Here is a 25,691-nt window from a genome sequence, read left to right on the forward strand (position 1 = left end):
CATCCCTCTGTTTATCATAAAGAAGTGCTAGGAGAGGATCCCCTGACAGAGGTTTGGACTGAGCCCTGAATATCCTGAAATCCTGGAGATGCCCCTGCATCCACCTGACCTGTGCAGGGCTACTGTGACTGGATTTGCCTCTTTGAAAAGATGAGTAAGGACAGCAAATGACAAAAGGTTAAATACAGGAAATTAATTTATTACATATACGGATACATATTATTAATATTTTGTTTATTAACGGCACCCTTGGCCTCCTGTTATTTTGCAAAACTGGCCCCCTGACAAAGCAAGTCAAGTATCTCTGCTATGGCAGCTTTCAGACATGCACCACGTTACATGATGTGATGCCAATTTTACATCCTGGCTTCATGTCTGAGTGAGTGTCAGAGTCTCTTTCTACAGTATGTGTTGTGAGGCAAACGTCACAACATATAAGTACATCCACTCTTATAGTACATCTACCATATATTTTGAATATGAGCCATCTTACTAGGTTGGACCTGGTAATTCAAGTCTGAATTGAATGTTGTCATGTTTGAATAGAAGCTAAAGCAGTGCAGAATAAAACATGCAGATAGAGAAGTTCAATGCATGTTGGGTACGCCTTATTAAGAGGAATATAATAACTACTATATTTTATCATCATGTCTAGTGCACAGAAAAAAAGTCCAAGTAAAACCTCAAATGAGTTAGTGTTAAGTTTTTAAAAAGATTCCTCTCATGTTGGAAGGGTCTATAAAAATGAGAAAGTTAATTAGTGGAGAAGAGGGGACAAGCTTCCCTTGCACTCATGACTGTTATTAATGAGGGATGATGCGGCAAAATACTGCATGAGTTTAAAAATCCATCACTGATGCAGCCTGTGAGATAATGTAAAAATGCTCTGCTTCCTGCATTGTTGCCTCTCTCCATAACAGCTCTGTTATGTCTGAGTAAAGGAACATTTGAAACATTTTGATTACATTCCACATATGAAATTGATAGCTGGCTTTGGTTTCACTTGACATTTTTATTGTCCTGCCGTCAGTGTCAGAGACTTTTAGGCCCACTAAGAAAACACTGATAACATTTTTATTCCAATTTTTTTAGTTGGGATGTTGTCCTGAACCCTGGAAAGCTCATATTAGTCAAACCCTAATTTCGACAACGCAAGGGCGGAAAACCTTTTTAGGAGGCACTGTGCAAGGATTTCACTTGACAGCAGATTCATTTGTCAGTGGCCGCCATAGTGTGAAGGTTAAAGTAGACTTGTGCTAGTTTGGAGCAGGGTTTGTTTGACTGGACTATACTGATGGAAAGATTGATAGAGGACAAAAGGGAAGACAGGAGAGTGGGGGTGGGCGGGTAGACGCACCTGATCGATTGTTGGGTGAGGTCCGTACGGGAGAGATGGACGGAGTACGAGAGGAAGAATAAGGTCGCTGTCTGTCCCTCTCTATCGTGGAGGAAGAGCCGACAAAATGGTACTGGGAATAACCATCCTGAGGAAAAGAAGAGACGAAAAAGAAATGATGAAAGGAGGATAAGAGAAGTGATGAGACAGTGTACGAATTCATGCATCTACATGCTTTGCAATGGTGTCATCAGTACTCAGTTTCCAGTGTTAAAACACATTAAGACTCTACCTTTTTGTAGAGGCTGCGGAGGTCTCTGTATTGCCACATGCTGTTCAGGACTTGAGATGCTGCTTTCACCACTTTAGGACTATGTCTGGGAATTCAGCAGAGGAAAAAACATGCAGTATAAAGCTTGACTGTCTTTCATTTTTGTTTGTGCTGATGGGAGTTATAAAAACATCAAAATGCAAGAGAATCAAGAAACAGACACAACGCAGAGGCACTAAACCAGTATATAAAGCATCGTCTCACTGCTGTCTCCAAAGAAGAGACAACCAGAGATGCAAAATGAAAAAGTCTTCTTTATCTCCTGAAATATGGCACTTAAATTGTACTGAGGCCAAATTGCATAATTGCTCGGCTGATTGATTGATTGGCCAATATTTCATTCTGCGTCCTCCAGGGTTTGACTCAGCTGACTAATGGCTACAGGTTTAATTGGCTCATATGGCCTTATCAGCGGCTAACAAATTAAACTTTATTTCTTCAAGTCATTTTGGTGAATGTTATTGTTTTGGATTCTGTGATTGCATATCATGCCCTTGCAGAAATGCAAAGTAGGAACTTTAAAAAAAAAAACTTTCTTTGAAAAACAAGATTTTAAAAGAGAAAGACGTGTTTATCTATGTATTTATACCTTCAGTCATGGACAGATTATGACACAATGGGCCCCTGGGCCTGGGCATGTAGAAGCCCCCAGAAATAAGTTTTAGCCTGTGATTACTCGCAGAGCACTGGAGAAAAATAATAATAAAAAATAAAATAATCCAATTCTTGGACATAAAAGTATGAGGCAAAACACAGTTACATTGTGTCAAAATTCCCTCTAAGACCCGCTGGGCCACCGGTGATCCAAGCTGACATTCCTGTCTTTAAGAGGCTGAGTTTTGAAGCTAGAATGGAGACACTGTTGTCACATAAAACTAGACAACCCAAGGAATCCAGTGGTACCAACCATGTCATGCCTCTCAGGAAGGTGGCTGAATAACCCTCCAAAGTAAGGCTAAGTGTTGGAAAGGGAATAATGGCATGGCCATTTCACAGAGGTCCCTTGACCTCTCACCCCAAAATATCTGAAGGAAAACGGGTTCTATGGGTACCCACGAGTCTCCCCTTTACAGACAAGCTCACTTTATGATAATTCCATGCAGTTTAGGGCACAACTTGTTCAGGTTTTTGCATGCAGTATAAGTGTGTTATTTTCACCTACTGTATATGAATATTTCTGCATACTGGGGTCCCTGAACAGTGTTGGAATTGCCTGAATTGGTTATGTCTGGAAAGCTGATGCTCTTATGGATTCTTTGAGCCAAATTTTATTCATGTGTGATGATGTTAGTAGCCATTTCATTGCAGTGAGATCATTTTTGTATGTATAAAATTAGCTATTGTGACCTCTAAGATAATCACAGCCACAAATTAAAGACCTCGGACGAGACCTCGACAGTATTCTTAAAGGTCTTTGTGTCTCAATGTGGTAGTTGTGAGGGATTTTTGACTATTTTTATCAAGTCTCAAGTGGCGAAACATGCTTCAACAAAGCACCAAAACTGTGTGACAAATGGTATCGACCCAGAAATTGCTACAACGACTAATGAGAGCCAAAACACAATGTTTAGACATATCTATGACTAGACTTGACATGCATTACTGGCCAAACTTTGCTTCAGACCTTATTGTCTATTGACTGATTTGACTGCTGACTCATAGCTCTAAAACAAGCACACAGCCTCTCTAAACCTCTACCACCTCCTCCTGCTTCACCCCTGTGTCTCTGCTGCATGATCTCTCTCTTTCTCTACCTATCTCCGCCACAGTCATGTTCCAGCCCTTTCTTATTCCACCTACTTGTCCTCTTGGCTGATGAATTTTTCTACATCCACCTCTTGGCCTACTTCACCAATCAACCTCCTTATCCTCATGCCTAAGTATCTCTTTCTTCGCGCCCCCCCCCACCCCCCCACAGAGCATCTCTGTTCTACCTGCTTGCTATGTACTTTGTTAATGAGCAAATAACCAATGTATGCTTCTTACAGAACAGCAGGCTGCCTGATTAGCATTAATATGTGTGCATCCCACAATCAACATTTGGAAATATGGAGACAATTAAACAGATTATCTCCAGTCCAGCAGCTGTCTGAGACGTGGCGACTGTGATTTGTGTGCTGATGTGTGATGTTTTTCACAACATAGAATTATGCTTAATAATATCACAGAGCTACAAATTGAAGTGGTTGCAATTTGAATAAATTCAGTTTCTGATTATGGACACACTGATGAATTGCCAACTCAGAGTCGTGTTTTGTTTTTGATTGTAACTACGAGGCAATATCACGATGCACTTGTGGTTGTTGTCTGCTGATGAACACTGCCCAATGATGGTAGCCTACTTCTACCTACAACCACATCTTTTCATCCTTCTGTACTACCTTCTTCTTTCTTTAGACCTCCTTCCACCTGACATCATCTTCCCATTCGGCTTACTTGTCTCCTTTGCTGCGGGCAATGCCGATGAGCTTCTCGATGCCGCCGGCGTCCCTCAGGGCCTTGGTGTTCTCCATGTTCTTGGTGATGACCTCATGCAGCGCGCAGCAGATAGCCGTGATGGTGTCATCCGACATGGTCTTCCCCACCAGGACGCTGCTGTTGGTGCTTCCTCCGCCTCCTCCCCCGCCACTGCTGTTGTTGTTGTTGCTGCCTCCAGGCAAACGGTGCACCAGGTCCCTCATGGCGTATTTACCTGTGGGCATGGTGGGTAAGAGTGACAGGGTGGGGGTGGGGTTGATGTGGAATAAAGGGTTTGGAAGTGGAAGGAGACTGTAAGCTTAAGAAAAATAACTCTAAAGAGAGAAGGATTAGTAATGAACATCTAAAGATTAATGTCAATTCTATCCTCACAACTTTGTTGATCTGATCTATAAAATAATACCAATACATCTGGAATGAGAAACAGCTGAAGGACTTTTCTCTGCACCTCCCCAAAATTTGATTACATTTACTCAATCATTTCTGGACAGTCCCTAAATCAACTGTGGTTTCTGCTCCTTTCCTTTTCTTACCTGAAAAACGTATGAGAGCTAAACCAGCTACAACTCACAGCTATGAAAATACAGCCTGTGGGGCTGTCATACAATAACGATGACTTGACCACGTGATCCATCACCAACTGACTACATTTCCCATGACAGCCCAGCACTGCTGTCAGGCAATGCTGTCCAGGCTGACCTCTGCCCCTCATTCTGATTGGGTCATCACCCTGTGTGATGGGGGTGGGGGCAGTGCTATGACCCACTGACAGCTCACATCCACACTACATGTTTTTTTTTTTCCCGCTGTAGAAGTCCTGCTGGTGCATGAAGCCTATATACTCCAGATTCATTTTGATTAATACGTTTATAAATCACGAAATAATACCAAATACTTAACAAGTAAAATTGCAGTAATGAACTGTGTATACAGGCAACAAGGTCCTTTTCAACTCCACATGTGTGCAGCTGAAGAAAATATGGTCTTTAGCGGTTGCACCATTACAACAGTCAGCGGAAGTTATGTTCAACTGGTTGCGAGAAAAACATATATTCAGCCTAGTCACCAGAAAAAAAATGTTGCCGTTGTACATTTCTCCAAACCACAGATACATTCCATTTGTACATTTCATACACATCATTTTAACGTACCTAAAGGGACGTTGTATATGAGCTGACTTTGTCATTGAGAGATGGAGGGGACAGTGCAAACCACTGCAGACCACAAACAATCACTTTTGTGCTTAAAGCCACAACAAGACCTTTTCTTAACTATAGCCAAGTGGTTTTTGTGCCTAAACATGTACATTTTTCGCAGCATTGTCAGAAACCTACAATTTCAATGTATCCACCTACATAATAACGTTCAAATGTAACATATCTGTGGTTTGCTGAAATGTACAATGCCAATAATTTTTCTGGTCATTGGTTTGACATATATGTAGTGTGAGCACTGCGACGGTAAAATTTACAGACAAAAGACAGGAAAAGCTGTGCTGAAAAACACTGAACACAGTAGACTGAGCTAAAACTAGACCAGCTGCTTCATGTCAATAATGTTGCTGAATATCATGGTGATGGTATTACTTCCGACAAATACACAGATGCTAATGTGCAGTCAGTTCTGCCTTTCTGCTGCTTTCAGTAAACTGCTAAAATACAACAAAATACTTGCTAAATTAAAACAAGAGAGGAAATTCTTTCCAACATTCTGATAATGAACAAATTGAACATTGAAGGAACTAAAAAAAAAAAGAGACGGTTACAGCTTTCTACTGATACTCATTAGTCTTGTCACAACAGTGGAATTTATAACTTTGATACAATACCTTTAAAAATACCAATATTCAATACCATTTTCGATACCACGGGGGCAGAGATGGCATAACATTTAAAATATTTATTAAAAGATAAATACAACAGTTCTAAAACATGAAATAACAGCTTTCTTTTCCTGGTTGCAAAGAAACAGCAGAATGACTTTTGCAAACATTAACAATAACTGAGAGTAAGAAAGCATAGCTGGTCGCTGTGTATTGATACTGCAGAGTATTAAAACCGTTTCAGAATTTCATTCAGAATAGGTATGTATCAGTAAATCTATATTGTTGACAACATTGCAATGACGATGAAAAACTACATACTGTGCAGCCCTAGTTTTAACAATAAAAAATGTAGTTCTCTCCAAGTGAGAAGTAATTAACAACTGTCTTTTTACAGTAAGTTATTATAGACATAATTGAACCATTATACTTGCAGGCAATATTCACATTACTACAGACATACAAATGCTCAAAGGAAAGCACTCTATCGTAACACTGCAGCAATAAATCAACAGTTGTCTCACAGCGGACCTGTCTGTGCAGACAGTATTGATATCTACTGCTGAAAGCTCTGAGGATGCAACGACACAATATGTTGCGTCTCTAATGCAATTTTATCATGTTAACACAACACGAGCGAGGGCATGACTATATGTCCTATCAGAATGCATGCCCCCTGGCAGTGGGATATAAGATTAACGTGACAACCTACATACACTTCACACATGAATAGCTGCATTCACATATGTAGACAGCACACACAGACACAGACAGCTCAGCTCAGAGCCTCAAGCATCAGGCAGAGTAAGAGGAAGGAGGTATGTGGTTGTTGCTATGGGGACCAGCAGAAAAGCCAAGTTTATTGCAGACATCACTTGGTCTCCAAAGAAGGATCAAGCATCAAACAATCAGTCAGAGCAACACTACTATCTGCTTCAAGGAAACTATCTTTATGTGTGCATAAATACAGACAAACACTACAAAGACATGTATCTCAATTTCGATCAAAGAGATACCCACAAGCCTACTGTCAGTCAGCCATCCCTAACAGCAATAACCCTCTACACAAGTGACATTTTAACAGCTCATTTTAAAAACATTACTGTGAAACACGTCTACTTAAACAGGTATTGAAGCAAGTGAGTAATACTACAAGTGGGCGAAGATGACTGCACTTGTTTTCAGTGCAATTATCTTCAGTTAAGGCAGAAATCATCACTTTGCTCCACTACTATAAAAAAAATCTTGAATAACGTAGGTTTGCTTTGGAAATTACGCTATGTGTTAATTACTTTTTTGTCGCCTTCATGACCTTCCGTATTGTATGTGTCCCTTTGTAAAATGTCACTCTTTGTTCACTGTGATTGAACGACTCACCAATGAGCTCCTTGTTCCTGATGTCCAGAGCCATGTTTCTCAGTGCGGTGGCCACGGCACAAACCACTCGGTCGTTGTCTATCCTCAGTAACTCCACCAGGATAGGGAGGCCCTTCTCCTTACGCACTGCAGCCCGGATATACACCGACCACTGGGCAGGACAGAGGGATGGGTGGGTTTGTAGGTGGACGGAGAGAACATTAGAGACAAAACCTTTTAAGGTCCTCTCACAGTACTTGGTGTTTCTGAGGCTTTCAGCTACATCTCGTGGCCTTCAGCAGCGAATGGAGGTGTTCAGTTGTCATGGAGATGAGTAATCATTACATATAGTTTATGTTTACTTTGTTATGTAATCTGCAAATTAGGGATGGGAATATCTAGGCACCTCACAAATAAATTAGACCCTGATTCAGAGGGCTATGATGTGATTATAAGACAATAATAATATACGACTGTATAATATTATGGAGGTAGCCACAGTGATATCACTCATTGCTTTGTGGATTCTCATTTTGAAGCTGTGAGTTTGGCATTTTGGCCGTCGCCATCTTATTCTCTTGGAGCCAGAAGTAACCATATTACGATAAAGGGTGGAGCAGTGGAGGAGCGAGGGGGAGAATTTCTTAGTTCCCAGTCCAAAGTTTTAACTGGAACACCCCCTGAAGTCGGAATTCTAACTTGAAACGTCAATGGAACCTCAACCCTGACCTCAAATTCCAGTATGACTGCTCCGCACGTCAATGGTAGTGGAAACTGTCGTAATATACAGTTTATTAACACTTCTGTCTAAAGCAGTGATACACATACACTCAATCTCATCCAACTTCTATCTGTGGACATGTTGCTACAGTGTTTGCATTCTCAAATACAGCGTAATGCTTTGTTATCAACTGAAATGGCCAACAATGGCTAACCTTTCTTGAACTGGTACTGCTAACAACATCTTACTTGTACTGGAACAAGATCCACTTGGGTGTGATGTCATTCCCGACCCCGACTTCCAAGGTAAAAAAACACAGCAATAGACTGCGGTGACGCTAGCAGAGAACCTGTCACTCGAAGTGGCCCTGCCCTTAAATATGCGTAACTTTGGGCCTTAATAAAATGGGCACAGGTGTGTTAAAAAATAAATTCACTCACACAGTTGCCATGAATGTTGAAATTAGTTATAAAAACCAAAACCATTTGCTTATACCACCTTGTAAAAATGTTTATTTCTGCTGTAATTTTAACATGGGATCCCTATAGGGATTGACTTGCTTCTTGATCTGGCCTCAAGTGGCCATTTAAGGAACTGTAGTTGTTGGCACTTCCGCATTGGCTTCACTTTTTATCCCTAAAGGTTGCTGCTTGCTTGCTGCAATTATTTTTATTTCTAAACATAATGTATTTTTTCTCACTGTGTGACTACCTGCTACTTTTAAAACATAATGTATTTGTAATGATCCACTATTAAAATAAACAGATGAATTTACAGTGTGGCTCATGTCCAGGTCCCTTTTCCCTTCAGCTTTATAGAAGCCAAATGCTTCCATACACTGACTTTTAAGACAGGAGTTGCCATTCAGATTGTGTCCATCATGGATTGTTCATGCTAGTGAACACAACGCACATGTTTACATCTGTTATGTTTCACTATCCAGTTGGTTCAACCATGAAGAGTGTACAGCCCAGTCTTACAAAAATGTTCACAGGCAGTCATAATCTTGAGAACTGGGTTTAAAATTTCTGATATTGTCCTTTCACATATCAAGAAATAATCTTTCAAGAGAGAATCACAATGCATCAATATTATATATGCCACCCCTACTATATATGCTGAGGAAGGCCATGTGATGTGGCTGAAAGCTCTGGAATCACCAAGCATGATACCTTTTTGTCAAATAGATGGTACTGTGTTTACTAGCATTTCTATCTAATGACAAAATGGAACTGTTACGTGCAGGATTATTGTTAGAAAGCATGATGCTGTTCACATGCTGTTTTGAGAAAGTACTGATTAACTAACTGATCAATGAGGTCAAAAATCAATGAGGCTAACAACAAATACACACTGTACATCTAGGCAGTCATCAGATAGTCCTCTGTATAATGCATGTTATTATCTGTAATATATTGATGAAAATATGATACTTTTCTTATGAGGATGTGCATTTTTTCTGACTTGTCTGTTGATTTCAGAGAGAAGTGCATCAAATGGAGTCATGCATGAGGGAATTTCAAAGAGCCAGTAAGTAAGATTTGCTATCTAGGTACAGCACAAAATGACCGGAATATAGGGTGGCTATTAGGGTTGTTATTTTGCCGTGAGAGATTTCTCACTTTCAGAGCACTCTGGCACCCACTGGAATTTGAAAACCCTTCTGCAGATGCCCTTTAGTATCACAGTGATATAGGCACAGTCCTCACCTTCCAGCTGCCAGCAGCTAGGTTCTGTAGAGCCCCAGCTGCTCCCTCCAGGGTGTCTGGGTTGGAGCACTCAGACAGCAGTGTGAGGTAGGGCTTGACGATGGTGGGGTGCCATAACATCTGGATGCCTTTCGGGGGCTCCGCCAAGTCTGGAAATGGGCCGACGCCATCCCACTGCGGAAGATGAGACATAATTCAGAATAGAAAAGCATTTTGAATTCCGTGTGAGGCGAGGTTTGACAGTGGTAGGGTGCCAGCATGGTTCCCTCGGGCAAAAACAGGGGAAGAGAAGGGAGGGAGAGAGAGCAAGAGAGAGGGAGGGAGATTTACTATTCATAAGCAGTGTATAAATAGGGTGGCATTCATCTATTTGTGCATTTGTTTTTTCTATCTCGTCTGTAATTGAAATCTGACATTTCCGCATTGATGATGCATTTTGAAAAATACACACACATACTGTATATCAATAATAGCTGTGGAAGCTTTGGCTCCTGAATACAGATTTCTCAGCAACACCGTAATATAATTCACACAGATTAGTGCTACTGACATTTGACTGACGTGTGTTGATGAGTAGGCACATTGTGGAAAAACAGAGTAATTTGCACCAAAAAGTAATCATTAGTTGCTGCTCTGGACGACATATTGGACTTGTTGTTATATGCACCCCCCTTTTGGAAATACACAGAGCAGTGCTTAACTAGCTAGCTACAACTGTTAAAATCTGCAAGCAGAAAAAAATGACACAACTGGCTAGAAATAAGAAGCCCGTTTTTTTCTACCATCACCTGAAATCAAGGACTCATTGTTTCAAATATAACTAAGAATCATTAGTGGTAAATCTGCCACCATTATGACTGTAAACTGTACATGTGCCATATGAAAACGAAAGGCTTGGCAGATGTAGGAACAATAACTGAGGGCTATGGGACTAAGACAGATATAGATAAAGATACAGATTTTTTTGAAATCTTATATTTTCCTCTCTTTTATGGCCTCTCATTCACACGCAAACAAAGCTTTCGCTCAAAACCATTTCCCCCTGTATACACAAATTTTTTACTTACTTTTATTTCACAGATAAGAAACCAAAATTGTAAAGCAAAATAGCATTTAAAGTCCTGTATGTGATTTATCCTGGTTTCATATGAGTAGAGGAAAAGTCTGCTAGCTGCTAGGTTAATTTATGCAGAGTAAAGCTCATGCTAACAGCTTTAGCATGTTGTATATGTGGGGAATGTGTCTTGTATCTTGTTTTGTGAGTTTTAACAGAGCTGAATTTTATAATATTACCTGTGGTAAATGGCGCTGTTGTTCCTGACCTCATATGAGTAGAACAAAACTCTGCTAGCCACTAGGCTCATTTATGCAATTTAAATTGTCATACATTTATGCTAAAAACATTAACATGTAATTGTGGGAAAAGTGTGTCTAGTATTGACAAGTGTTTTGTTGATGAACCTTGTGAGTTATAATGGAGCTGAATTTTGCACTTTTGTTTGATGTTGTCACTATTAAGCTGTGGTTTATGGCGACGTTTTTGGTGTGTTAGTTCACACTCAAACTTATACTGAGGTTTGATGACTCCTTTTCATCTTCTCTCAGTATTGTTGCACCACACCATAGATGAATGCAGGCCTCTGCTTTGCCCAGTATTATATGGTCCACCTCAGCATGCACCAATTAAAGTCCACCAGGAACAACTGTTCACTTTCTCTGCTATTTGACGAACTATTGACTAAGCCTTTAATGCCCACTACTGGCTTGCTGAGCGTATGGAGTCATTTTTGCGTTCTCATGTGGATGAAGATATTTTGTAAAACAAATGTTGTATGGACAGATTTTTTTTTAAAACAGAGAGGAAAATATTCATTTTCAAAAATATCTGTATACATCTGGACTGGGCATTAAATTAGCAAAACTGTCAGCTGACACATATGAGCCACCTTCTACATGTATACAAAGTAAGTTACTATACCAACCATACAAAAAATGTTGAGAGCTACTAAAAACTGGACCAAAAGTATTGTATGTGTAAATGTGTAGCTGGTACAGTTGAATCTTTATCTTAATCTGATTTGTGGGTGTACTGCATTGTATTAATAAAACTGGGACGTCCTGTACGCTTCCTTGTTGTCATTATATAATATCTGACCACACATTTGTTTTGTATAGAAAATGATATCATCTTCCTTCCATCTGCAATGACGTAATCTCACATGTCGTCTTTTAAAGCTCTGTTACATTGCCAACAGACTGCATTGAAAAAAAATCCTGTTGTCTTCCTTTGCCTCCCTTTTTTATCTTTGACCTCATTATTTTACTACTTCCTCTTTCCCCTCTCTCCTCTCTCATCCTTTTGTATTTTCTAGCCCCTACTGAACTTTCTTCACTCTCCCTTTGTATCGCCTCTCCATCAACATATCCTTTCCTCCTCTCATCTCCTCTCCTCATTCTCTCTTCTAATTACCCCACAGTTGATGGAGTTTTGCCCTCTCCAACAAGCTCCCCAATCGCTACTTCATGGTAATCACCCACAGCTGCACTGGAGTGGAGGCAGACAGATAGAGGGAAGAGAGGGGGTGGTTTGGGGGGTGGGGGGGGCTACGTATTATTACCATTATGGAAAGGTTATGATTTGTCCCTTTACAATCTGATCCCAGGGTTAGTTTTAAGATCCCTCATCTCTCTGCTATCTGCCTGGATACACAAAAAAATTCCTTGAGGGCTCGCTTGGCAAATGGAAGTTAAAGGCCTGCCTCATCACCAACATCTCCTTTCTCTGTCTTTTCTAGAAATGAAAGAGGGGAAAAAAAGCATGCAAGCTAATGAGCAATTCACCCGTCCCTGATCCACCGGAAGTGTTGGGTTTTTCATTCCCCACAGCTTCACTAGAAGTTGTAAAAGACGTCTCCCACTCAACGAGAATGTGATGCTGATTGCTTATTAACATGACAAGAGGTTAGAGCCTACTCCAAGGCAGCCGTTTGGTTTCTGCCAATTCTACAGCTAAAAGAGCACTAATTTTTTAACTAACCGGAGGATGACACTCTTCCTGTTGGCAACAGATGGACAGACCCAGAAAATCCAGAGTGAAATACTAAATCGACTTGGTGGTTTTGATTCTGGGCACAAGCAGTAAGTCCATCTGTAGGTAAAGCTGTGATCTCCCGATCCTGCTGTAAGAAAACCTTGTGGCTTATTTTGTTGATATTGCATAGAACAACAACAAGCATTAAATTAAGAAGACACATATTTACATCACATCAAGCTCTTCCACATGTAGCTGTGAGTCACCTTATTCCGCAGACGTGACCCTAAATAATCCAGGTGGTAGGTGAAAACCGGTGGTTGATGTGGAAAAACAACTCCGGCTCAAACATCATGAATATCAAAGAAAGCTACATTCATAAATATTCATTTGAGACTCGAGATAGTGTGTGAACCAAGGATGAACTGAGCAAATGTTCCTGAACTAGAAACAGCACAAGGCTGAATTACAAAATGAGATACTGAATCCTCAATTTGGAAAAGAAGGGAAAGAAACAAACAAGCAGTGGCACCTGCTCTGACACTAGACAGATAACAAAATGATATAAATGAAAACATATAATGGTAGGGATAGTATCCCACAAAACACACACTGGATGCTCTTTAATAAAGGCTCAAGATGACAACCTATCTGTATTACTGTTCCTATGACTTATTGTTTAGCTTTTATCATCCTGATGTGGATATTTGACAGAAAATACCAACCAATAAACAGTATTAAACAAACAAGGGTATTGCATCATGTAGTCTGTGTGTGAATGTAGATTTTTATATGGTCATTAAAATTCTATATATAGTTGTGAAGTAAGAGGGAAACTAAAAGGAACCACCAGGACACCACAAAGACGAGGCCAAGGTGCTGTGGGTGTCATATTAGATGCAAAAACTGATTACCACGTTAATCACCTGCACACAAAAAATACATGACACAGCAACTTTATGACCCATATAACTGGTTAATGTCAAGCTAACGATGTACGAGCAATAGTTTATTATATTCCACAGAGACAATGTCTATCTGCCAGCTTTGTTTCTAGCTGCCATGTTTCTGCTTGTTGATGCCTCCACTGATACAGCAGCGTTCACATATAGGGAGTCAAAGTTACTTTCTTGTCTCTCACGAGAGCTTTTGGGTCTGTCAAGCACCAAGCTAGTAATTTGTATACTCATCCTTGATTGAGCAGTTATTTTCTGCCATTGCGACTATACTCATGGACACTTAAGTGGTTCACTTCCTGAGAGATCTGTTCCCATGCATCAATTTCTCATCCAAGCCCTGGTATTATGACAGTGTTATATCATGAGAGCCAGGAAGCCTGATTTAATGTAAACTACACTGGCATCCCGTCGCTTCTGCTACTTATCAGCGACCTGATAATGTTGTAATCGTATGTAAAAAATAATCCATGAGCAAAAAGCTCGGTCTTAAGACTGTTCTGAATACTTTGTTTCCAACATTGTTTTCTACTTTGGCTACAAGCTGACATCAGTTCATGATGGATTTGTTGATATCATCTGGTCCGGGCACGCTGCTGCAAGTTTTTAAATTAGATAGCCTATATGGCTACATGTTGCTACATGCTAACATCAGGGGAAAAGTAATCTTGGTCGTTGGTGTCATTAATTTCTCCCAGATTTTGGATCATGGACTTGCTGAATCATGTCCAAATGTGTTTAGAGCTTTTTATTGGTGATTTTTATGAGGAGAAAGAGCACACAGTTATTTCCTGGCTGCAAATGCGCCGCTACATGTAGCTACATGCTAATGTCAGGGAAACTTGTAATCTTCTATGCTGATGTCGCTAATTTCTCCCCATTTTCGGATCATATTCCTGCTGGAACAACAATCTTCAGCTATGGCTGCTAACCAGTTTTATCTCACATGTGGCTCCAGCAGTATTTTACCAACTTAAGTCCAAAAAGAAAAAACAAAACAAAAAAGAAAGAACTGAAACAAATATTTATTTCTTCCAACTTCCTGTTTTCCCACCTGGTCGTGTCCCTTCTTTTTCTTCTTCTTCTTGCCCCAGCATCCAGAACTCTCTGCATCCTTCCCGCCGGTGTCACATAACAGACCGTCCAGCTCCTCCGACCCCCCCTGCTGGCTGTGAGATGTCTCTGCAGCCAGACGGTATGACAAGTTCCTCAGGATGCACACACAGTTCTCTACAGTCTGGTGGTAGGAAAAAAAGAAAGAAGGAGGGATGGGGAAGAAGTGTGGAGAGAGAAAAAGAGATAGACATGAAGGAGGGACAGATGGCAATCAGATGAACACACACTCAAAATTATTCTGTAGACACATATTCCCACAGGCGCACACACACACACACACACACACTTCTATGAACATACTGTGCAATGCTGACTGTACAATATACAATACACAGACATGGACACACACACACACACACACACACTAATCCTATTGTTGTGAGTGGCTATGCAGTCAACAGTCACAGACTTTGATCTTGTGAAGGATTTCTAAGGATTAAAAACTTCACATCTCCTTGTGAAGAGCCTCCACTCAACACACACACGCACACATGCACACACTGGCCACAAAGCGAGCCACTCTTTACACTTTAAATACACATCGGCTGTATGCATGTAGCACATATGCAAGTGCATGCACACAAACAGATACACATGGTTGCTCACATAAAAGCACAGACAGATACACACTCTCACTAGTGATGTTTCTGTGTCACTGGCCATCTGGGTTGGGTAGTGTATAGTGCACTATAAAAAATGAGCTCTGCCAGTTTGGGATTTTATACCGTATTTTTGTATATAACAAAGACACACATATGAAACAGGGGGATTCAGGCTCCTCTGCCAGTAAATTCTGAGCATCAAACACTTAATATTCTGCATTGTGGTGATTTTTATGCAACAATTTGTGTATGTCTTTCATCAACATTTGGTGTAAATGTTGTTACTTCTGTCAAAAATAAAAATCCTGTACTACTTTTATGTTTTTTTAGGGCTGCCCCATGAAAGCTGGAGATTTGAATCATCAGTTAGAGACCCCTCAATCAACTTAAATTGCTTTAAGTCAAGCTTTTTTTATCAGTTAATGTGCAGCGGGGACATTTAGTTTCCAGATTTTGCTGCAGAGAGAGGGTTCTTCACTGTTATGCTGCTCTTTGGCACAGGCAGCTGCGGACATGGAGGCAGCTGTCTGAATAGCTTTATTTATTTATATTTCTGATGGTTGTAGTTTAAAGATACAATTCATTTAAAGGTGATATTTTTCTAAATTGATTCGTTGCACTAAATGCTACAATTCTAAATACAAAACAAAACTATGTTTTTTAATCTGTGTTACAGTGAGTGGTTTCTGGCCTGCGAGCCTTGGACATTAGCATACAAACCACAGGCAAACAACTTATACAGATTAATATGCATATACAGTGTATGCATATGGCCTGCAACGACACAGACAAAACTCATTTGCATGTAACCCATGTCAGCTCATGTAAATGATAAATATTCTTTACATAATAATCATCACAAAACATGTTTACAAAGCATGAATAACCATCTATGTTTGAGTTCTTTGATAGCAATAAACACACAGAGAGACAGACACACACTCACACATACAGAACTTTGCAGCAAATCATTTTCTATCATTGTGTGTGTTTGTTTGTGTACTTTTTATTCAGGTGCTTTTCTGTGTGCAGTTGGTGATTTGTGTGTGAGACAGTCACCTTGCTGTCGATCTCACTGCTCCCCAGAGCAGTCTGGATGACGTAGAGCAGAGCGTCTGTCAGGCCCTCACACTCCCTCATCCTCCTCCGAGCCTCCTCACCTGCAGAACTCACATTCCTGTTACGCACACAAACACAGACACGTACACATACACCTCATCAATAAACAGTCCAACTACTGTAAAAACTGAGCAAGTAGCACAGCGTCAGAATATCCTACACACGTCTGCAAAGTAATACACACAACTTGAATTGTCCACACAACTTTACGTGATACTGCACATGTATTCGTGTCTGAGTGACATACAGGAGAGAGTCTGAGTGTAATGCCCTTTAAATGTCAGCCTATTAAAGATGGCTCGGAGATGCTTGTGCCCTCAGTGTCAGTGAGAAATGGCACCGAGTTTCCAAAACTCCATTAGCCGGATTTGTTTTCCCAGGTTCTTAATAACAATCTTAACCACTTTAGTCCCAAACTAATCTGTGGTTTAAAGGCAGAGGGTGTGTTGTTACACAGCTGTGGTGTCATACATTATGCATTTACTTATCTTAACTGTGTTAATGCTTAAATACCCAATTTAGCCTTAAATTGGCTTTACTGTCATTAGGATTGTAGAACACCAGTGATGTCAGTAAGCTTTCATAAATGAAAGAACAGCAAGGATTAATGTCAGACAAAAGTCCATTTAGTATGTTATTAGTGGCTTCAATGATGCTTGTATTGCTTATTTTCATGGCCAGAATCATGACTGCAAATGAATGTTAATGTTGCTCCCTGTCCATCTCTAAGGGTAAATATGGTCATTTTAAATCTGGCTCCTATTTTCCCATGGTTTTTTGCCTAAGTGACTAATGGGAACAACAAGGTTTAGTTGCAGCCTCGAAACAGGCTGCAATGTAACCACTCGGGGTATGTACACTGTCAATTTAAATCCACTAAGAGTGCTTGTTTTTGTTAATGACTCAGTTCAGGCGCAGATAAAATGTCTGTTCATTTATGGGAAGGATCCCGTCAGAGATAAACCTTTTCTGTTAAAAAGTGAAATCCCTTTTGTTTAACCAGAAACAGCCCTGAAATCCCCATCGACAAACCCACCAGACTCCATTTAAATGAACAGTATTGTCTTATTGTAAGGCACACTTCATTTAACATTTGCAAAACAAAATGAAACTCACATAATCTTGGTTTGTCTTTTCACTGTTCAAAACCCTCAGTTCACCCAGTTAGATGTGAAATTACGCTGGCTCTATCAACTTTAAGATTACTGCTTATTTAAATGGAGTCTGGTATGTTTGGCGATGGCGATACCGGGGCTGTTTCTGCTTGGACAAAAAGGTCTATCTCTGTAGGGATCCCTTCCATAATATCTTCAGACATTTGAAGTAACAATGTGAGACTGTCAGTAGCAAAAACAAGTACTTTCAGTCGACATAAATGACAGTGCTTTATTGCCCGCAGGGATTACATTGCAGCCTGTTTTGCCGCTGCTGCTGCAGCAGTCTCACTCAATATTGGACTTATTTTAAAAAGAAAACTGTCCCCATCAGTCACTCAGAAACAAAAACATTGAAATGTAGGGCTCAGGTTGAAAGATACCTAAGTTACCCTTTTCATATGTAAATAGGCAACTTTTTGCTAACCTAGCCATATCAATTTTATGAGGCCACATGTCAAGTTTATGTGTGTGATATTCAGCATGTTGTGGACATGGCATATGGCAAAAAGAGATAAACACCAAAATTAAAGCACTTAAATTGTACTTTTTAAACCACTTTATATACTTTTTTCTCTCACACATCTCCTTTATTTTAGATACCACCTGTTAATGGATTCAATTCAATTAACCTCAGTCAATTTGGCATAATTAATCCCTCTGAAGCATTCCCTTGCAAGGCAACAGGGCTGCAGATTATCTCTCATTATGATCTTTTAGTGTGAAGAATCTTAATAATGAGAGAAAAAAACCACACTGCTGGAAAAAAGGTTGTGCGTCTACTAGGGAGCTCTCAGACAGAACAGAATCCTCATTAAACCATAGTGTGCTGCTGCTGTGAGAGAAACTGCACTGACAAATATGTCACTGTTTTGGTAACGACAGGGAGAGACTGACTCTTTGGCTTTAATTCTGTAATCAAATACAGGGTTCTGCAGAATGTCCCTGCATGAGTGTTTGAATTGTTTTGGTTTGATGAAATCTGGGAAATTTTATTTCTTATATTAAAAAAGGACCAATCTAGCTGTTTTCAATTAAAACACATTTTGCAAATCAATTTTCTTTTAAGACCAATTGGTAACTCATCTATTTAACCAGTGAGTCTAGTGGCATCTAAATTCTTCACACAATAGCAAAAATGATGATTTATGTTATATAGTAACATAAGTTTTAGTATGTTCAGTGTTGGTACAAAAATGTAGTACATCATCAAGCTGCAACCTCTGAGGCTGAAAAATAAAGCCAACGTGGAAGTGCTAAACATTGCAGTTCCTCTAATGGCCTCTTGGGGCAGGTTCCAAAAGCGAGCCATTCCCCATAGACTTCCATGTGAAAATGTCTTATTTTACAGAAGGAATAAACATGTTTACAGCCTTGTAGAAAAAACAGTTTTGGTCTTTACAGTAATTTCTCTGTTCATGACAAGTGTACAGGGGGTGATTTTTTATGGAACTCACCCACTTGCATTTTATAAAGGCTTAAAGTTATACATAATTAAGGGCATAACTTTAGAAACACTGAATCGTAAAGAAAAGAACCTTTGGACCCATTTACACCATGTCAGTTCTCTTCCCATAGTGTTACTGCACAGCAATGCATTACTATGGGATATTCAATGCCTTTATATTTGGCTGACCTGGCACTGCATGTAATTTGATAACCTCTTCTCGCTTCAAAAGCCAAGATATTCTTTAACGGATGTCAAAGCTAACTAGCTAAACTGCCCTCAGCTCAGAGCAGAAACTTCAGTTGCTGGGGATACTTGTCGGACTGCCTCTATCATAGGCATTTTTCTCACTCTCTGCTGGCCTGTCTCCAAATAGTGGAGTACTGCAGCTTCTCTAAGCACTAGCTAGCCTGACAATTATCCCTCCAGATAATCTCTTTCCTTCAGCACACCTGCTAATGGATACAGCTATAGGAGATTCCTGTGCACCTGTGGGAATAAAATACAAAGCACAGACATACACCTGGGGCCTCATTCATAAAACTAAATGTTTGCAAATGTACAAATGATGGAATATACAAGTGCGAAAAATATTTTGGTTTATAAAATGTTGTGTATGCCTGTCAGTGTATAATTTCCTTTTTAGAAATCCTGAATCGAATTGGTATTATCTGCATGTGGCTCAGCCTCATATTCTGACCTCAACACACCCACATTTAACCATAAATGGTCAATGCAAAGCACCTCATGAATGCTGATGCACAGAAATTAGCCTGTTCAGCGGTTATTTGGAGTGAATCATGGCACTGATCGAGTGTCACTGCAGTATTTATATGTTCACAACAATCAGGCTGTTTGCTTCACACCTTGCCAAAATGATAACGACAACCAGTGGTATCCCCCACTCTGGGATATTATCTGAAAATGGGAGCTTGATAGTAAAACTATTTTGTCATGGTAATGGCCTGTATTACAAGAACTCATAATGAGAATATGGAGTGTAGTAATTGTGTGAGATCTGTCACTGGCTTTTTTTTTTATAGACTTCTCAGTGACTTACACACAAAAACTATAAAAACTAAAAACTATATTAACTATTATACATATCAATTTGAAATCAATTCACCACCTCACCATGAGCATTGCAAATTTTCCTCTGTCTCTAAAATGTTAGTACACATGGGTCAAAGTTAGATCACATACATTCCCTCATCAAGTTTTTTTTATTAAATAGATCCCAATTTATGTGAAGAATGTGGCACATGCACTCTAAAGCCCCTTTTAGTGTGTTTGCAATGGTCTCAAATTATAACATTTACAAATACACAACATGACATGACACTTGAAACTTAGATATCAAAGGGGCCTCTAGATCAGTTAATAAGCAGAATATATAGAACATTTTACTTTAGTAGTGCGTAATCTCAAACAAAATTTGAACTAAATTAGCACAAACTAGGTGGCTGGAGCTCACAGGCCCTTGTATTAACTGTGCTCTCTCCCTCAAACACAGCATTCAATACAGGTGTTGAGAATGGATCAGACAAATGCTACAACATCTGCTGCCTTACTATGTATGATTGAAAGAGTTGCAGAAGCCGCTTTCTTTTTGTCATTTAAGCGAGGCAGAGAGAACGATTGGTGATTCAGTGTGGATTCAGCTACTATGATCACAAGACAAGTCCCTCTAAGTAGACTGCAATACTGATGTAGCTACATGTTGGGGGTGTAAAGATTACTTTTGCGTCTTGGAGACATCTTTTACACGTCTGGGTGGTATTAATGTTTCTGATCAGCTTGTAAGTACAGTAAATAACAAACATGCTCTCCATTAGTTACTGCGGAATTTGTGTCACATCTGCAAATTCGACGCACCTAATTCATATTCAGCTTTCTAGCAGCACAAGTTTCAGCAGTTCCCGTTAGTTGGCACAACAGCATATGCACACACAGGGAGTGAAACAAGCAGTGAGTAAGCAGAGGGAGTATATGTGTGTGTTTGTGAAAGCGAGAGACAGCGAGGCAGAGACAGGGCGAGACAGAAGAAGAAAGGGATAAGGAGAGGGATAATATGATGGAGAGAGGAGAAATGGAGTAATAAAGCGAGATGGAGATGGAACGAGGGAGGGAGAGAAAATGAGAAAGCGAGGAGGATAATGGGAGATGGGGGAAGAAAGAGAGAGAGTGAGAGAGAGAGAGAGAGAGAGCGGGAGAGAGCAGGTGGCCGGCGATATACCAAACCCGCCATGAAATATTCAATCTTTAATCAGACTCCCAGCATTCCCTAACGAGGCGTGAGAAAGATGAATTAGCCCTTCGAGTTTAGGGAGCTGATCCACACAAAGCTATCTCCTGCAACACTCACACACTCCCACACACACACACACACACACACACACACACACACCGGCAGACTTGAAAAACCCGCACAGTGCCAGATGTGTGCGTTTTCACACACGTACAGCATTAGGAGTGACCCAAGCACCCAATATGTGTAGTTTATTTTCACTGACATGCAGGTGAGCAGACATATTGCAGTTGAGATTAATGGACCACACATGTCGTTAGACAGAGAGACAAACAGTGACACACACACACACACACACACACACACACACACATAAACAGGAAGCCAGATAACCTTGCAGACAGAGATGCAAATGTAGTCATGGCAGCAGTCCCATTCTGCTCTTGCTCAACTTTTGCCACATCCTCAAGAGGAAATCATTATAATACGACGTACAGACATACGTATAACACTGTTTTAGAGTTTTAAAGTTATAGTAAATTGTCACATAATTAAAGTGTACTTATTTGTTCTATTGTACAACATATATGTCTGCAGAAATATAATATGCAAGATAACTATGCAATGAGAGACAAGTAAAAAGACAATTACACACACAGTTTGTGAATGTTTCAGGCTACGTTGTCATTATTCTGTCTGCAAGATGTGTTTTTTTTTTTTCTTTTGATGCTTTTGATGGAGGGGAACCAGTAGCACATCAAAAAATGTCTGGTACACAGCTGACATGTCTCTGTGAGAAATATTTATGAGCTCAGTCTAAGCCACAGAAATTTCATCATGCATGCCTGCGTAGCTTTGAAAAGCATCACACCAATACAAGTTTAATGTGTATAAATATCTAATGATTAGCTATATCTACTTTAAAGTCTTTAAAGTCTTCTAAACTCTAAGAAACACGCAGAACTGACGGCAATCTTGACCTACATCAGTGTCACGTCAGTTACTGGTATTGTGTGAGACAAGACAACCTAAGGAATCCATCTGTACCAACCATGCCATGTTGGATTGTCAGGGAGGGGGCAAAAAAATGCTCCAAAAATAGACAAAATTTTGGGGAGGGAACAACTGCCATGGCCATTTTCAAAGGGGTCCCTTAAACTGGGAAAATGGGGTCTATGGGTGAGCTCAAGTCTCCCCTTTACATGGCTAATACCATGCAGTTTTGGCAAAAAACATGCATTTCTTGCAACATTTCTGCATACTGGGGTCCCTTAACGGTCTTAGAATTGCATAAATTGGGTATGACTGGAAAGCTGAGGTGCTTGTGGATTAAATGAGCCCAGTTGTATTCATGTGTGATGATATTAGTCCCCATAGTAGCCATTTCATTGTAGCGACACCATTTTTTAAAGTTGGCCTCACTGTGTAAGATGACCTATTGTGACCTCTAGGAATCACAGCCTTGTGAAACTTTACAATCATGAAGTAGAGACCTGAAGTCTTTAGAGGATGTAGTGTTGTCACGATACCAAAATCTTTGTTTCGGTACCAATACCAATATGAATTTCGATACTTTTCGATACTCTTCGGTACTTTTCCTAAGGAAAAGTCTTTTTGGATACAAACCTTTAGAACAATAAATAGTAGGGGTGTAACGGTACCAAAAAAATCATGGTTCGGTAAGTACCTTGGTACGGACGTCACGGTTTGGTAACTCAAATGTTCCACCAAGTTTGTGTTGTCTCGGGTTGTCTCCCTTTGCGAGGCAGACTTTCTCTTGTCTTTTTTCACGTGCGCCAGCTGCGAATGTTGATACAGGTGTTGTCATACACACCACTTGTGTAATCTGTGCTCCAATAGGAACAAGAAAGGCGTTTGCGTGCATAAATGAGTAAAATAAATGAACAAAATTAATGAATTGAATCAATTTCAAAGTACCGGTATTTTCCAAATGCAGTATAGTACCGTTTGGAATACTCTAGTACTGCGGTACTATTTTAGTACCGGTATACCGTGCAACACTAAGAGGATGTATGCCTTTTATAGGAATATTGACAATGATAGGGTTTCTCACCACTTTCAAGAATAGTAGTGCTCGTCATCCAATTGCCAAACACTGCAGTTCTTACAGAAATCTCAAAATGTCTAAAAGTTTTTGACCAAATTATATATATATATATATATATATAGAGAGAGAGAGAGAGAGAGAGAGAGAGAGAGATAGTTGTCACAATTTCAGTGTGTTTTCACTTTATGATTTCCTAAATCATAAAGCGATTTCCTAAAAATGCCTTGTTCAGCACAAATTTTAAGCACATTTTGTTTCTCAGAACAGAAATCCACAAACCAATGGGTGACGCCACGATGGCTACAGCCATTGTTTTTATACACTCTGCAGTTTACAGCTTGTCGCACTGCCCATAAGTAGCAAAGAAAATGGTTATCAGTAAGAAGTATTACATGAGGTGAAGAAACAGCACTTTTTTCCATACCCGAATTGTTTTAAGAATAGGTCAGGTATTCCCCAATGGGGGACAAACCAAATGATGAAAAACACAGCCAATAACATCTAATGCTATATTGCTAAAAGTGTAGAGGCACTGATAAAAATCTGTAATTCCAAACAAAAAATAAAAACTACAATCCAGTACCGTATTGACCACATGTAAGATCAAGACCCTGACCCTGACGTACATTTGAGTAATATATGTATGAATGAATGAATAATATAAAGTAGAAATGAATTGAAAACAAAAAAGGCGACACTTAATTTTTTTTTTATCACTATTTTTCTTTTAAAATATCCAATGGGCTTTAGGACAGAGCTAAAACAACAAACAATATGTGTCACAGTCCTACTACTTCCAGACTGCACTGTATGACTAGCATCATGTCTCAAGTGTAAAAAACGAAAAGCCACAGCAGCTCTAAAGCCAAGTGGTGAGTCATCTTAAATGCAGCTAAGTCTGACAGTTCTCTGTGTGTACAGTGGTAAAAATAACACACACTACTATCTAAAAATACCAGACTGTTGTGAACTAAGAGAGACTTTTTTTCTCTGTTTGAATGTGGTTGGTAATAGGACCCTGTGAACAGCAATACACTGCACAAAGTGAGTGAATCTGTCATTTCTCTGTGGCAATAAATACTTCATATAAAGACCACACAATAAGCAAGACAAAACATACAAAAAAATATCTCTGTGACAGTGACACTGACCGGAGGCAGCCTGTGGCATTGCGGAGGACCTGGGAGGAATGTAGGTGCAGCTTGCGGTCCTCCTGTGTATGCGGGGAGGTGTCCCAGCCTGAGTGGGGTATGATCACAGCGTTGGTCAGCACGGCAAGGGCATCCTGGATGATGGGCATCTTCAGTGCGTCACATGACGACAGGTTCCACAAAACACCTGAAGAGGACAGCAGGGAGACAGGACGTCAAAACCAATCCACAGAAGAACGAAAAAACAGTGGAGGCAGACAGGAGGAGAGACAGACAGACAACTCCAGGGTAGAAAGCACTGAAATATTTAGTAGGTTTTTAGTGAGCAGCTTGATCAAACACACACAGCAACACAGACAGTTACTGCAGTCTTGACTTACTTGCTTTACAGCAGTCTGGAAGCCTGCTTTCAAACATGTGCTCTCAAAACTAGCACAACAGCCCTTTGACATGAACGTCATTTTGACGTGCCACAGTAAGGAATATGAAGCGTCATGTTAGTTCATGCAGGACGTGGAAGTCACACGCCCCATCTGTAATCAGCTGACAGCCAGCTGATTGGATCATTGTTTCTAATCAGTCACACACCAATCACAGCCCATTCCCACACAAGGCGGTCCATTTAAATATGGCTTCCTACTCAGTGATCCCTGCTACACCAGTGCTGCTACACACTGCTGCTGGTGGCAAAGCTTTACCTCTACCACCCCAGCTTCCACCTTTCTTAGTCAGAGTCCTAACATGGCTCTAAGGTCAAAATGGTATTTAATGTCTTGCTTGGGCCCACTCTTGTAAACCCAGGGGGTTTCTTGCATTGCGTCCCCTGTTTTGGCATAGCATGCTGCTTGTCTAATCAAGGGAGCACCTCAAGAGCAGAGCCCTTCTCGCCAAACATAACTGCATTTTCATTTGTTACAAAAAATGGTTAAGTCTTTGACGAGAGTGTTCCTGACAGAACAAACGTTGGTTTGAGATGATGTAATTTCAACACTTGCTGCATCAACGTCAGCTCCTGTACACTCATACCCCTTTTCCACTAACATGGA

At 40.2% G+C, this 25,691-nt stretch overlaps 1 protein-coding gene across 10 annotated transcripts in view; it reads right to left on the reverse strand.

The window, feature by feature from the left end:
* ctnnd2b (catenin (cadherin-associated protein), delta 2b) overlaps window positions 1-25,691 on the reverse strand; it is a 208,216-nt gene that overhangs the window by 6,813 nt on the left and 175,712 nt on the right. For 6 of the 10 annotated variants that reach the window (XM_049598387.1, XM_049598389.1, XM_049598386.1 and 3 more), the window contains 8 exons: window positions 24,646-24,832; window positions 16,518-16,635; window positions 14,795-14,977; window positions 9,754-9,927; window positions 7,345-7,495; window positions 4,104-4,359; window positions 1,629-1,722; window positions 1,358-1,484 (listed from right to left, as the gene is read on the reverse strand). In XM_049598387.1, coding sequence (XP_049454344.1) covers window positions 1,358-1,484; window positions 1,629-1,722; window positions 4,104-4,359; window positions 7,345-7,495; window positions 9,754-9,927; window positions 14,795-14,977; window positions 16,518-16,635; window positions 24,646-24,832 — 1,290 coding nt within the window. The remainder of the gene's footprint in view (window positions 1-1,357; window positions 1,485-1,628; window positions 1,723-4,103; window positions 4,360-7,344; window positions 7,496-9,753; window positions 9,928-14,794; window positions 14,978-16,517; window positions 16,636-24,645; window positions 24,833-25,691) is intronic. The other 4 variants (XM_049598396.1, XM_049598395.1, XM_049598391.1 and 1 more) reach the window with 1 other exon arrangement.

This window comes from Epinephelus fuscoguttatus, linkage group LG15, assembly GCF_011397635.1.
Source record: "Epinephelus fuscoguttatus linkage group LG15, E.fuscoguttatus.final_Chr_v1".
Taxonomy (NCBI): Eukaryota; Metazoa; Chordata; class Actinopteri; order Perciformes; family Serranidae; genus Epinephelus; species Epinephelus fuscoguttatus.